This window comes from Salvelinus fontinalis, unplaced genomic scaffold, assembly GCF_029448725.1.
Source record: "Salvelinus fontinalis isolate EN_2023a unplaced genomic scaffold, ASM2944872v1 scaffold_0212, whole genome shotgun sequence".
NCBI lineage: Eukaryota > Metazoa > Chordata > Actinopteri > Salmoniformes > Salmonidae > Salvelinus > Salvelinus fontinalis.
The window spans coordinates 203,151-219,196 of NW_026600421.1; the positions used below are offsets into that span (position 1 = coordinate 203,151).

The following is a 16,046-nucleotide window of genomic DNA, read 5'->3' on the forward strand; positions in this document are numbered from 1 at the left end:
ATTTCTCTGTCTCTCTCTGTCTCTCTCTCTCTCTCTCTCTCTCTCTCTCTCTCTCTCTCTCTCTCTCTCTCTCTCTCTCTCTCTCTCCCTATCTGTCTCTCTCTCTCTCTCTCTCCACAGTGTCTCTGGCTAGCAGTACCCTGGGTCTAGCAGGTCAGGTTGTTCACACTGAGACAACTGAGGTGATTCTGGTCAGTGACTCTATCATGGGGTTTGGCATCCAGCTACAGGGGGGGGTGTTTGCCACAGAGACCCTGTCCTCACCCCCGCTCATCGGCTATTTGGACCCAGACAGTCCTGCAGAGAGGTAGGATACATCTGTCAATCAATCAATCAATCAATCAATCAATCAATCAATCACATGTCATTTCTAGAGCCTGTCTTTAAACCTTTCCTACAGAGAGACAGTGAAGTAATAGGACCAGTAGAATATAGAGAGGTTTTACTTTAGATGGAGCATCTTGTTTCCTTATCTCCTCCACTATCTCTACTATATACTGATGATATGACACATTACCCACTACTGTAGCTCTACAGCCAGGGGGAGTAGGTTATCTTGTTCCCTTATCTCCTCCACTATCTCTACTATATACTGATGATATGACACATTACCCACTACTGTAGCTCTACAGCCAGGGGGAGTAGGTTATCTTGTTCCCTTATCACCTCCACTATCTCTACTATATACTGATGATATGACACATTACCCACTACTGTAGCTCTACAGCCAGGGGGAGTAGGTTATCTTGTTCCCTTATCACCTCCACTATCTCAACTATATACTGATGATATGACACATTACCCACTACTGTAGCTCTACAGCCAGAGGGAGTAGGTTATCTTGTCCCCTTATCACCTCTACTATCTCTACTATATACTGATGATATGACACATTACCCACTACTGTAGCTGTACAGCCAGAGGTAGTAGGTTATCTTGTTCCCTTATCACCTCCACTATCTCTACTATATACTGATGATATGACACATTACCCACTACTGTAGCTCTACAGCCAGAGGGAGTAGGTTATCTTGTTCCCTTATCACCTCTACTATCTCTACTATATACTGATGATATGACACATTACCCACTACTGTAGCTCTACAGCCAGAGGGAGTAGGTTATCTTGTTCCCTTATCACCTCTACTATCTCTACTATATACTGATGATATGACACATTACCCACTACTGTAGCTCTACAGCCAGGGGGAGTAGGTTATCTTGTTCCCTTATCTCCTCCACTATCTCTACTATATACTGATGATATGACACATTACCCACTACTGTAGCTCTAGAGCCAGAGGGAGTAGGTTATCTTGTTCCCTTATCACCTCCACTATCTCTACTATATACTGATGATATGACACATTACCCACTACTGTAGCTCTACAGCCAGAGGGAGTAGGTTATCTTGTTCCCTTATCTCCTCCACTATCTCTTCTATATACTGATGACATGACACATTACCCACTACTGTAGCTCTACAGCCAGAGGGAGTAGGTTATCTTGTTCCCTTATCTCCTCCACTATCTCTACTATATACTGATGATATGACACATGACCCACTACTGTAGCTCTACAGCCAGGGGGAGTAGGTTATATTGTTCCCTTATTACCTCGAATACCTCAACTATATGCTGATGATATAACACATTACCCACTACTGTAGCTCTAGAGCCAGAGGGAGTAGGTTATCTTGTTCCCTTATCACCTCCACTATCTCAACTATATACTGTGAATATAACACATTACCCACTACTGAAGCTCTACAGCCAGAGGGAGTAGGTTATCTTGTTCCCTTATCTCCTCCACTAGCTCTACTATATACTGATGATATGACACATTACCCACTACTGTAGCTCTACAGCCAGAGGGAGTAGGTTATCTTGTTCCCTTATCACCTCCACTATCTCTACTATATACTGATGATATGACACATTACCCACTACTGTAGCTCTACAGCCAGAGGGAGTAGGTTATCTTGTTCCCTTATCTCCTCCACTATCTCTACTATATACTGATGATATGACACATTACCCACTACTGTAGCTCTACAGCCAGAGGGAGTAGGTTATCTTGTTCCCTTATCACCTCCACTATCTCTACTATATACTGATGATATGACACATTACCCACTACTGTAGCTCTACAGCCAGAGGGAGTAGGTTATCTTGTTCCCTTATTACCTCGAATACCTCAACTATATGCTGATGATATAACACATTACCCACTACTGTAGCTCTAGAGCCAGAGGGAGTAGGTTATCTTGTTCCCTTATCTCCTCCACTATATACTGATGATATGACTTAATCTGATTCTAGACCTGCAGCCCAGTTAATAACAGCTCTCCTATCTTAATCTGATTCTAGACCTGCAGTTAATAACATCTCTTCTATCTTAATCTGATTCTAGACCTGCAGTTAATAACAGCTCTTCTATCTTAATCTGATTCTAGACCTGCAGCCCAGTTAATAACAGCTCTTCTATCTTAATCTGATTCTAGACCTGCAGTTAATAACAGCTCTCCTGTCTTAATCTGATTCTGGACCTGCAGTTAATAACAGCTCTTCTGTCTTAATCTGATTCTAGACCTGCAGTTAATAACAGCTCTCCTGTCTTAATCTGATTCTGGACCTGCAGTTAATAACAGCTCTTCTATCTTAATCTGATTCTAGACCTGCAGTTAATAACAGCTCTTCTGTCTTAATCTGATTCTAGACCTGCAGTTAATAACAGCTCTTCTATCTTAATCTGATTCTAGACCTGCAGTTAATAACAGCTCTTCTATCGTAATCTGATTCTAGACCTGCAGTTAATAACATCTCTTCTATCGTAATCTGATTCTAGATCTGCAGTTAATAACAGCTCTCCTATCTTAATCTGATTCTAGACCTGCAGTTAATAACAGGCTAATTTCTAATCCACTTGATGGCTTCTTCTGAGATCTGACTCTCTTTCTTTATTCATCAAAGAATGCAGATGAAAAAGTAACCCCAGTTGATTGGTTGGCTGCCCATCTCTTGTTTTGTTCAGTTTGTTTAGGCAGAAACTGACACACGTATAGAGCCATGTCACTAGAGTAATACTGATTGGTTCGACGACGGCCACACGACAAATCATGATTTAATCTGTAGCCTAATAAACTGCACGGTTTCCTGGGTCGTAGTGGGAGGACCACACAACATATCATTATTTAATCTGTAACCTAATAAACAGCACGGTTTCCTGAGTCGTAGTGGGACGACCACATACCATATCATTGTGTGACTCCAAGTTAACTTCGATAGGAGGGTCAGTATATTAATATTTGTGCATAAAGCTGTTTCCAACGCCATTTCACACATCATTAATTGTACCAACACAAAAAAGATCCCACCTTATCATGTTTTGTTTCGTTGACATTTGGAAAGTTTACCAACAAATCTTCTGTTCCCATCGAGCCCGTTGTGAATTTATTTTATATCCGACATATAATCTACTCACATAAAAAGGTTGAATGGAAACCTGGTTAGTGACTTCAAAATAAAGACAACTTAAAAAGTTTCCACAGTTGGTCTCCTGTAGCGATCAACTGACAAAACGTGTCGAGAGACGCAACTATAAAAAAAACACATGTAATCAGGAAATGAATCTGTCGATGTGAAATGCAAGTCACATCCCAACGAGATGATTGAAACCTAGAACACTTACATGGAATGGCTTGAATATCCTCCCGCCGACATCCAGATGAAGGCGGCGTAATGGACGGGGGATTTATGGAGGAAGCTGTAGCAAGCAATTATCACAGGAAGTAGCCAATAGGTCGTTACAAGCCGTGGTAGTTTAATTGAGGGCGATATAAAACACTTTCTGACCACACGTGTGTGTGTGTGCGTGCGTGCGTGCGTGCGTGCGTGCGTGTGTGCGTGCGTGCGTGTGTGTGTGTGTGTGCGTGTGTGTGTGTTGGTTAGTGTAGATAGAATTGATGTGGAATCTGTCTTTTCCTACCATGTCCAATGCTGGTAAAGTAAATTAATCCAGACACAAGCTATTCATGTACAGAGGACACTAATTATTCACATTCAGATTCAGATTCATTTTTTACCTCACAACCAAAGGGTGGTGCATTAGCTTTCGTTACATCATGGTAAGACTGAGATGTCATGTGTGTGTACTTTGCAGGTGCGGGATTTTGCAGATAGGTGACCGTATCCTGTCTATAAACGGGATCCCTACAGAGGACAGCACCTTGGAAGAGACCAATCAGCTACTGAGAGACTCCAGCATCACCAGCAAGGTCTCGCTGGAGATAGAGTTTGACGTGGCAGGTACTGGACTCTACTGGACTCTACTGGACTCTACTGGACTCTACTGTAGTCTACTGTACTCTACTGGACTCTACTGTAGTCTACTGTGCTCTACTGGACTCTACTGTACTCTACTATACTCTACTCTACTGGACTCTACTGTACTCTACTGGACTCTACTGGACTCTACTGGACTCTACTGGACTCTACTGGACTCTACTGTACTGTACTGTACTCTACTGTAGTCTACTGTACTCTACTGGACTCTACTGTAGTCTACTGTGCTCTACTGGACTCTACTGTACTCTACTGTACTCTACTCTACTGGACTCTACTGTACTCTACTGGACTCTACTGGACTCTACTGGACTCTACTGTACTGTACTGTACTCTACTGGACTCTACTCTACTGGACTCTACTGTACTGTACTGTACTCTACTGGACTCTACTGGACTCTACTGGACTGTACTGGACTCTACTGTACTCTACTGTACTCTACTCTACTGGACTCTACTGGACTCTACTGTACTCTACTGGACTCTACTGGACTCTACTCTACTCTTCTGTACTCTACTGGACTCTACTGTACTCTACTCTACTGTACTCTACTGTACTCTACTGTACTCTACTCTACTGTACTCTACTGGACTCTACTGTACTCTACTGGACTCTACTGGACTCTACTCTACTCTACTCTTCTGTACTCTACTGGACTCTACTGTACTCTACTCTACTGTACTCTACTGGACTCTACTGTACTCTACTCTACTGTACTCTACTGTACTCTACTGTACTCTACTCTACTGTACTCTACTGTACTCTACTCTACTCTACTCTACTGGACTCTACTGTACTCTACTGTACTCTACTGTACTCTACTGTACTCTACTGTACTCTACTCTACTGTACTCTACTGTACTCTACTCTACTGTACTCTACTCTACTGGACTCTACTGTACTCTACTGGACTCTACTGGACTCTACTGTACTGTACTGTACTCTACTCTACTCTACTCTTCTGTACTCTACTGGACTCTACTGTACTCTACTCTACTGTACTCTACTGTACTCTACTGTACTCTACTCTACTGTACTCTACTGTACTGTACTCTACTGGACTCTACTGTACTCTACTGTACTCTACTGTACTCTACTGGACTCTACTCTACTCTACTGGACTCTACTGTACTCTACTGTACTCTACTGGACTCTACTCTACTCTACTGTACTCTACTGGACTCTACTGGACTCTACTCTACTGTACTCTACTGTACTCTACTGTACTCTACTGTACTGTACTCTACTCTACTGGACTGTACTCTACTCTACTGGACTCTACTCTACTGTACTGTACTCTACTCTACTGGACTCTACTGGACTCTACTGTACTCTACTGTACTCTACTCTACTGTACTCTACTGTACTCTACTGTACTCTACTCTACTGTACTCTACTGGACTCTACTGTACTCTACTGGACTCTACTGGACTCTACTCTACTGTACTGTACTCTACTCTACTGGACTCTACTGTACTCTACTGGACTCTACTGGACTCTACTGTACTGTACTGTACTCTACTCTACTCTACTCTTCTGTACTCTACTGGACTCTACTGTACTCTACTCTACTGTACTCTACTGTACTCTACTGTACTCTACTCTACTGTACTCTACTGTACTGTACTCTACTGGACTCTACTGTACTCTACTGTACTCTACTGTACTCTACTGGACTCTACTCTACTCTACTGGACTCTACTGTACTCTACTGTACTCTACTGGACTCTACTCTACTCTACTGTACTCTACTGGACTCTACTGGACTCTACTCTACTGTACTCTACTGTACTCTACTGTACTCTACTGTACTGTACTCTACTCTACTGGACTGTACTCTACTCTACTGGACTCTACTCTACTGTACTGTACTCTACTCTACTGGACTCTACTGGACTCTACTGTACTCTACTGTACTCTACTCTACTCTACTGTACTCTACTGGACTCTACTGTACTGTACTGTACTCTACTGTACTCTACTGTACTGTACTCTACTGGACTCTACTGTACCTCTACTCTACTGTACTCTACTGGACTCTACTGTACTCTACTGTACTGTACTCTACTGGACTCTACTGTACTCTACTGTACTCTACTCTACTCTACTGTACTGGACTCTACTGGACTCTACTCTACTGTACTGTACTCTACTCTACTGGACTCTACTGGACTCTACTGTACTCTACTGTACTGTACTCTACTCTACTGTACTGTACTCTACTGGACTCTACTGGACTCTACTGTACTCTACTGTACTGTACTCTACTGTACTGTACTCTACTCTACTGTACTGTACTGTACTGTACTCTACTGTACTGTACTCTACTCGACTGTACTCTACAGGACTCTATTGTGCTCTACAGGACTCTACTGTACTCTACAGGACTCTATTGTACTCTGCAGGACTCTATTGTACTCTACTGTACTCTACAGGACTCTATTGTACTCTACAGGACTCTATTGTACTCTACTGTACTCTACTGTACTCTACAGGACTCTATTGTGCTCTACTGAACTCTATTGTACTCTACAGGACTCTACTGTACTCTACAGGACTCTACTGTACTCTACTGGACTCTACTGTACTCAACTCTACTGTACTCTACTGTACTCTACAGGACTCTACTGTACTCTACAGGACTCTACTGTACTCTACTGGACTCTACTGTACTCAACTCTAGTGTACTCTACTGGACTCTACAGGACTCTACTGTACTCTACTCTACTCAACTCTACTGTACTCTACTGTACTCTACAGGACTCTATTGTACTCTACTGTACTCTACTGTACTCTACTGGACTCTATTGTACTCTACTGTACTCTACTGTACTCTACTGTACTCTATTGTGCTCTACAGGACTCTATTGTACTCTACAGGACTCTACTGTACTCTACTGTACTCTACAGGACTCTATTGTACTCTACTGTACTCTACAGGACTCTACTGTACTCTATTGTGCTCTACAGGACTCTATTGTACTCTACATGACTCTACTGTACTCTACTGTACTCTACAGGACTCTATTGTACTCTACAGGAATTTACTGGACTCTATTGTACTCTACAGGACTCTATTGTACTCTACTGTACTCTACAGGACTCTACTGTGCTCTAATATACTGGACTATACAGGACTCTATTGTGCTCTACTATAATTTACTGTACTGTACTCTACTGCACTGGACTCTACTAAACTGGACTCTACTCTACTGCACTGGACCGTACTGGACTAGACTGGATGTTTAGTGAAAGTGTCTTATTGAACCTTGTTAGCGTTATAAGTAACCTTGAATGAGACTTGAAGACGTACGTCATCATCAAGAGAAAAGGCCTTTAGCTCAGAGTGTTAATTTGACTGTTGTGGTATTGAAACCCAGTGACATATGAACACTCTCCCTGTCCGTAGTGAAGCCCGCTGGTGGGGCCATTTCATCCAGGGGTTTCATCCTCACGTCTCAGACAAGCAATGATGACATCACAGCATCTTCCCATGCTGGGGTTTATCTGTGATGTGCTTCACGGTTCACTCTGAACCAAAAAACACCCTGCTCCCCGAGACAGACCATAATGACTTTGACATTGGGCCGTTGCTACGGGGACAGGCTTTATGTTATCAGAACTAACGTACCTTTGATTTCTGGGTCAAAATGTCCCCCCGTTAGAAACCGTTAGAATGAAGAGCCGGCTGCAGAACAGGATGAGGAACATTCCTTCATCACTGATGGTTGGTTTAGTGTCTCTACTGGCTGACAGCTAGAGGAGGCTTGCAGCAGGCCTAGTCATCAGCACTGATGGTTGGTTTAGTGTCTCTACTGACTGACAGCTAGAGGAGGCTTGCAGCAGGCCTAGTCATCAGCACTGATGGTTGGTTTAGTGTCTCTACTGACTGACAGCTAGAAGAGGCTTGCAGCAGGCCTAGTCATCAGCACTGATGGTTGGTTTAGTGTCTCTACTGGCTGACAGCTAGAGGAGGCTTGCAGCAGGCCTAGTCATCAGCACTGATGGTTGGTTTAGTGTCTCTACTGGCTAACTGCTAGAGGAGGCTTGCAGCAGGCCTAGTCATCAGCACTGATGGTTGGTTTAGTGTCTCTACTGACTGACAGCTAGAGGAGGCTTGCAGCAGGCCTAGTCATCAGCACTGATGGTTGGTTTAGTGTCTCTACTGACTGACAGCTAGAGGAGGCTTGCAGCAGGCCTAGTCATCAGCACTGATGGTTGGTTTAGTGTCTCTACTGGCTGACAGCTAGAGGAGGCTTGCAGCATGCCTAGTCATCATCACTGATGGTTGGTTTAGTGTCTCTACTGGCTGACTGCTAGAGGAGGCTTGCAGCAGGCCTAGTCATCATCACTGATGGTTGGTTTAGTGTCTCTACTGGCTGACAGCTAGAGGAGGCTTGCAGCAGGCCTAGTCATCATCACTGATGGTTGGTTTAGTGTCTACTGACTGACAGCTAGAGGAGGCTTGCAGCAGGCCTAGTCATCATCACCGATGGTTGGTTTAGGGTCTCTACTGGCTGACAGCTAGAGGAGGCTTGCAGCAGGCCTAGTCATCAACACTGATGGTTGGTTTAGTGTCTCTACTGACTGACAGCTAGAGGAGGCTTGCAGCAGGCCTAGTCATCATCACTGATGGTTGGTTTAGTGTCTCTACTGGCTGACAGCTAGAGGAGGCTTGCAGCAGCCCTAGTCATCATCACTGATGGTTGGTTTAGTGTGGCTGGCTGACAGTTGGAGGAGGCTTGCAGCAGGCCTAGTCATCAGCAGTTAAAGCTGTTTGGAGCCTCTGAAACGGCTCGTCATTTAATTCAACATTTCTGGATGCAGGGAGAGATACGGGGAGAGATACGGGGAGAGATACGGGGAGAGATACGGGGAGAGATACGGGGAGAGATACGGGGAGAGATACGGGGAGAGATACGGGGAGGGATGCGGGGAGAGATGCGGGGAGAGATGCAGGGAGAGATGCAGGGAGAGATACAGGGAGGGAGAGATACAGGGAGAGATACAGGGAGAGATACAGGGAGGGAGGGAGGGAGAGATACGGGGAGAGATACAGGGAGGGAGGGAGGGAGGGAGAGATACAGGGAGAGATACAGGGAGAGATACAGGGAGAGATACAGGGAGAGATACAGGGAGAGATACAGGGAGAGATACAGGGAGAGATGCAGGGAGGGAGGGAAGGATGCAGGGAGAGATGCAGGGAGAGATGCAGGGAGAGATGCAGGGAGAGATGCAGGGAGAGATGCAGGGAGAGATGCAGGGAGAGATAAAGATACAGGGAGAGATACAGGAGGAGATACAGGAGGAGATACAGGAGGAGATACAGGAGGAGATACAGGAGGAGATACAGGAGGAGATACAGGGGGGATACAGGGAGAGATACAGGGAGAGATACAGGGAGGGATACAGGGAGAGATACAGGGAGAGATACAGGGAGAGATACAGGGAGAGATACAGGGAGAGATACAGGGAGAGATGCAGGGAGAGATGCAGGGAGAGATGCAGGGAGAGATGCAGGGAGAGATGCAGGGAGAGATACAGGGAGGGAGAGATGCAGGGAGAGATGCAGGGAGAGATGGAGGGAGGGAGAGATACGGGGAGAGATACAGGGAGGGAGGGAGGGAGGGAGAGATACAGGGAGAGATACAGGGAGAGATACAGGGAGAGATACAGGGAGAGATACAGGGAGAGATACAGGGAGAGATGCAGGGAGGGAGGGAAGGATGCAGGGAGAGATGCAGGGAGAGATGCAGGGAGAGATGCAGGGAGAGATGCAGGGAGAGATGCAGGGAGAGATGCAGGGAGGGAGAGATACAGGGAGAGATACAGGGAGAGATACAGGGAGAGATGCAGGGAGAGATGCAGGGAGAGATGCAGGGAGAGATGCAGGGAGAGATGCAGGAGAGATGCAGGGAGAGATGCAGGGAGAGATAAAGATACAGGGAGAGATACAGGGAGAGATACAGGAGGAGATACAGGAGGAGATACAGGAGGAGATACAGGAGGAGATACAGGGGAGATACAGGGAGAGATACAGGGAGAGATACAGGGAGAGATACAGGGAGAGATACAGGGAGAGATACAGGGAGAGATGCAGGGAGAGATACAGGGAGGGAGAGATACAGGGAGGGAGAGATACAGGGAGAGATACAGGGAGAAATACAGGGAGAGATACAGGGAGAGATACAGGGAGAGATGCAGGGAGAGATGCAGGGAGGGATACAGGGAGGGATACAGGGAGAGATAAAGATACAGGGAGAGATACAGGGAGAGATATAGGGAGAGATACAGGGAGAGATACAGGGAGAGATACAGGGAGGGATACAGGGAGAGATAAAGATACAGGGAGAGATACAGGGAGAGATGCAGGGACAGATACAGGGAGAGATACAGGGAGGGATGCAGAGAGAGATACAGGGAGAGATACAGGGAGAGATACAGGGAGAGATACAGGGAGAGATACAGGGAGAGATACAGGGAGAGATGCAGGGAGGGATACAGGGAGAGATACAGGGAGAGATGCAGGGAGAGACACAGGCATAGATACAGGGAGAGATGCAGGGAGGGATACAGGGAGGGATACAGGGAGGGATACAGGGAGAGATGCAGGGAGGGATACAGGGAGGGATACAGGGAGAGATAAAGATACAGGGAGAGATGCAGGGAGAGATACAGGGAGGGATACAGGGAGAGATACAGGGAGAGATACAGGGAGAGATACAGGGAGAGATACAAGGGGAGATACAGGGAGAGATACAGGGAGAGATGCAGGGAGAGATGCAGGGAGAGATACTGTAAAGGTAGTCATTGTTGTTCTCCCCCTTAGACGAGGAGGAGCATGGATAGGACCAAGATGCGGATTGAGGGAAATAAGCCATCTTTTAATGAAAACTGCAAACAAGACACTACAAAACTACAAAACAACAAACGTGACTAACCTTCAACCGTCCATGTGTGGACACAGGAACAAACACCCACAAAACCCCAGTGAAACCCTGGCTGCCTTAGTATGACTCTCAATTAGAGACAAACGATACACACCTGTCTCTAATTGAGAATCATACCAGGCCGAACACAAAAACCAACCTAGAAATACAAAACATAGACTACCCACCCAACACTCACGCCCTGACCAATAAAGACATACAAAACAAGAGAAAACAGGTCAGGAACGTGACAGAACCCCCCCCCCCTTAAGGTACGAACTCCGGGCGCACCAGCACAAAGTCTAGGGGAGGGTCTGGGTGGGCGTCTGTCCACGGTGGTGGCTCAGGCTGAGGGCGAGGTCCCCACCCCACCATAATCAATCCCCGCTTCTTTATCCCCCTCCCAATGACCACCCTCCCACTAACACCACCTAAATGAGCGGCCAGCACCGGGAGAAGGGGCAGCACCGGGACAAGGGGCAGCACCGGGACAAGGGGCAGCACCGGGACAAGGGGCAGCACCGGGACAAGGGGCAGCACCGGGACAAGGGGCAGCACCGGGACAAGGGGCAGCACCGGGATAAGGACCAGCACCGGGATAAGGACCAGCACCGGGACAAGGGGCAGCACCGGGATAAGGGGCAGCACCGGGATAAGGGGCAGCACCGGGATAAGGGGCAGCACCGGGATAAGGACCAGCACAAGGGGCAGCACCGGGACAAGGGGCGGCAGGTCCTGGCTGAGGGACTCCGGCAGGTCCTGGCTGAGGAACTCTGGCAGGTCCTGGCTGAGGGACTCTGGCAGGTCCTGGCTGAGGGACTCTGACAGGTCCTGGCTGAGGGACTCAGGCAGGTCCTGGTTTAACGGCTCTGGCAGGTCCTGGCTGGATGGCTCCGGCAGGTCCTGGCTGGACGGCTCTGGCAGGTCCTGGCTGGACGGCTCTGGCAGGTCCTGGCTGGACGGCTCTGGCAGGTCCTGGCTGGACGGCTCTGGCAGGTCCTGGCTGAACGGCTCTGGCAGGTCCTGGCTGGACGGCTCTGGCAGGTCCTGGCTGGACGGCTCTGGCAGGTCCTGGCTGGACGGCTCTGGCAGGTCATGGCAGGACGGCTCTGGCAGGTCATGGCAGGACGGCTCTGGCAGGTCATGGCAGGACGGCTCTGGCAGGTCATGGCAGGACGGCTCTGGCTGGTCATGGCAGGACGGCTCTGGCTGGTCATGGCAGGACGGCTCTGGCTGGTCATGGCAGGACGGCTCTGGCTGGTCATGGCAGGACGGCTCTGGCTGGTCATGGCAGGACGGCTCTGGCGCTAGGCAGACGGCAGACTCTGGCCGGCTGAGACGCACTATAGGCCTGGTGCGTGGTACCGGAACTGGAGGTACCGGGCTGAGGGCACGCACCTCAGGGCGAGTGCGGGGAACAGGAACTGGGCACACTGGACTCTCGTGGCGCACTCTAGGCCTGGTGCGTGGTACCGGAACTGGAGGTACCGGGCTGGAGACACGCACCATAGGGAGAGTGCGTGGAAGAGGAACAGGGCTCTGGAGATGCACTGGAAGCCTGGTGCGTGGTGTAGGCACTGGTGGTACTGAGCTGGGGTGGGAAGGTGGCGCCGGATATACCGGACCGTGAAGGAGGACACGTGCTCTTGAGCACCGAGCCTCCCCAACCTCACCAGGTTGAATGATCCCCGTAGCCCTGCCAGTGCGGCGAGGTGGAATAGCCCGCACTGCGCTATGCAGGCGAACCGGGGACACCACCTGTAAGGCTGGTGCCATGTACGCCGGCCCGAGGAGACGTACTGGAGACCAGATACGTTGGGCCGGCTTCATGGCACTCGGCTCGATGCCCAACCTAGCCCTCCCAGTGCGGCAAGGTGGAATAGCCCGCACTGGGCTAAGCACGCGTACTGGGGACACCGTGCGCTTTACCGCATAACACGGTGTCTGACCAGTACGACGCCCTCTTACTCCACGGCAAGCCCGGGGAGTTGGCTCAGGTATCCAACCCGGCTTCGCCACACTCCCCTTTAGCCCCCCCCCCAAGAAATTTTTGGGTGAGCCTCTCGGGCTTCCGGCCTCTCCTATGTGCTGCCTCCTCATACCAGCGCTCCTGGGCTGTGGCTGCCTTCCTCTCCTCCCGAGAGCGGCGATTCTCTCCAACCCTTCCCCAGGGTCCCTTTCCGTCCATGATCTCCCAAGACCATTCCTCCTGTGTCCAGTGCTTTAGTCCCTTTTCTCTCTCCTCAATCCGCTTGGTCCTGTTGTGGTGGGTGTTTCTGTAAAGGTAGTCATTGTTGTTCTCCCCCTTAGACGAGGAGGAGCATGGATAGGACCAAGATGCGGATTGAGGGAAATAAGCCATCTTTTAATGAAAACAGCAAACAAGACACTACAAAACTACAAAACAACAAACGTGACTAACCTTCAACCGTCCATGTGTGGACACAGGAACAAACACCCACAAAACCCCAGTGAAACCCTGGCTGCCTTAGTATGACTCTCAATTAGAGACAAACGATACACACCTGTCTCTAATTGAGAATCATACCAGGCCGAACACAAAAACCAACCTAGAAATACAAAACATAGACTACCCACCCAACACTCACGCCCTGACCAATAAAGACATACAAAACAAGAGAAAACAGGTCAGGAACGTGACAGATACAGGGAGAGATACAGGGGGAGATACAGGGAGAGATACAGGGAGAGATACAGGGAGAGATGCAGGGAGAGATGCAGGGAGGGATACAGGGAGAGATACAGGGTGAGATGCAGGGAGAGATACAGGGAGAGATACAGGGAGAGATACAGGGAGAGATACAGGGGGAGATACAGGGAGAGATACAGGGAGAGATACAGGGGGAGATACAGGGAGAGATGCAGGGAGAGATACAGGGAGAGATACAGGGAGAGATACAGGGAGAGATACAGGGGGAGATACAGGGAGAGATACAGGGAGAGATGCAGGGAGAGATACAGGGAGATATGCAGGGAGAGATGCAGGGAGAGATACAGGGAGAGAGGGAGGGATACAGGGAGGGATACAGGGAGGGAGGGAGGGAGGGAGGGAGGGAGGGAGGGAGGGAGGGAGGGAGTTTATGTCCTTCTGCTCCCAGGGAGAGACGTTCATTATGTAGATGATTGTAACAGAATCAGCCTTAATGTCTAATAGTTACTCCATCTCTTTCTGCAGCTCCAGATTCACTGTGTCTGTGTTACTGAGGTCACTGTTAGTGAGTCTGTGTTACTGAGGTCTCTGTGTGTCCTGGACTCTGTTAGTGAGTCTGTGGTACTGAGGGCTGGTAGTGAGTCTGTGTTACTGACATTTACATTTACATTTAAGTCATTTAGCAGACGCTCTTATCCAGAGCGACTTACAAATTGGTGCATTCACCTTATGACATCCAGTGGAACAGCCACTTTACAATAGTGCATCTAGATCATTTTAAGGGGGTGGGGGGGGGCAGAAGGATTGCTTTATCCTAGGTATTCCTTGAAGAGGTGGGGTTTCAGGTGTCTCCGGAAGGTGGTGATTGACTCCGCTGTCCTGGCGTCGTGAGGGAGTTTGTTCCACCATTGGGGTGCCAGAGCAGCGAACAGTTTTGACTGGGCTGAGCGGGAACTGTACTTCCTCAGTGGTAGGGAGGCGAGCAGGCCAGAGGTGGATGAACGCAGTGCCCTTGTTTGGGTGTAGGGCCTGATCAGAGCCTGAAGGTACTGAGGTGCCGTTCCCCTCACAGCTCCGTAGGCAAGCACCATGGTCTTGTAGCGGATGCGAGCTTCAACTGGAAGCCAGTGGAGAGAGCGGAGGAGCGGGGTGACGTGAGAGAACTTGGGAAGGTTGAACACCAGACGGGCTGCGGCGTTCTGGATGAGTTGTAGGGGTTTAATGGCACAGGCAGGGAGCCCAGCCAACAGCGAGTTGCAGTAATCCAGACGGGAGATGACAAGTGCCTGGATTAGGACCTGCGCCGCTTCCTGTGTGAGGCAGGGTCGTACTCTGCGGATGTTGTAGAGCATGAACCTACAGGAACGGGCCACCGCCTTGATGTTGGTGGAGAACGACAGGGTGTTGTCCAGGATCACGCCAAGGTTCTTAGCGCTCTGGGAGGAGGACACAATGGAGTTGTCAACCGTGATGGCGAGATCATGGAACGGACAGTCCTTCCCCGGGAGGAAGAGCAGCTCCGTCTTGCCGAGGTTCAGCTTGAGGTGGTGATCCGTCATCCACACTGATATGTCTGCCAGACATGCAGAGATGCGATTCGCCACCTGGTCATCAGAAGGGGGAAAGGAGAAGATTAAATGTGTGTCGTCTGCATAGCAATGATAGGAGAGACCATGTGAGGTTATGACAGAGCCAAGTGACTTGGTGTATAGCGAGAATAGGAGAGGGCCTAGAACAGAGCCCTGGGGGACACCAGTGGTGAGAGCGCGTGGTGAGGAGACAGATTCTCGCCACGCCACCTGGTAGGAGCGACCTGTCAGGTAGGACGCAATCCAAGCGTGGGCCGCGCCGGAGATGCCCAACTCGGAGAGGGTGGAGAGGAGGATCTGATGGTTCACAGTATCGAAGGCAGCCGATAGGTCTAGAAGGATGAGAGCAGAGGAGAGAGAGTTAGCTTTAGCAGTGCGGAGCGCCTCCGTGATACAGAGAAGAGCAGTCTCAGTTGAGTGACTAGTCTTGAAACCTGACTGATTTGGATCAAGAAGGTCATTCTGAGAGAGATAGCAGGAGAGCTGGCCAAGGACGGCACGTTCAAGAGTTTT

The 16,046-nt window shown here is 48.9% G+C and overlaps 1 protein-coding gene across 1 annotated transcript in view; it reads left to right on the forward strand.

Moving 5' to 3' along the window:
- LOC129844724 (glutamate receptor-interacting protein 1-like) overlaps positions 1 to 16,046 on the forward strand; it is a 101,883-nt gene that overhangs the window by 47,748 nt on the left and 38,089 nt on the right. The window contains exons 4-5 of the mRNA XM_055912777.1: positions 121 to 307; positions 4,162 to 4,307. Of these exons, the coding sequence (XP_055768752.1) occupies positions 121 to 307; positions 4,162 to 4,307 (333 nt within the window). The remainder of the gene's footprint in view (positions 1 to 120; positions 308 to 4,161; positions 4,308 to 16,046) is intronic.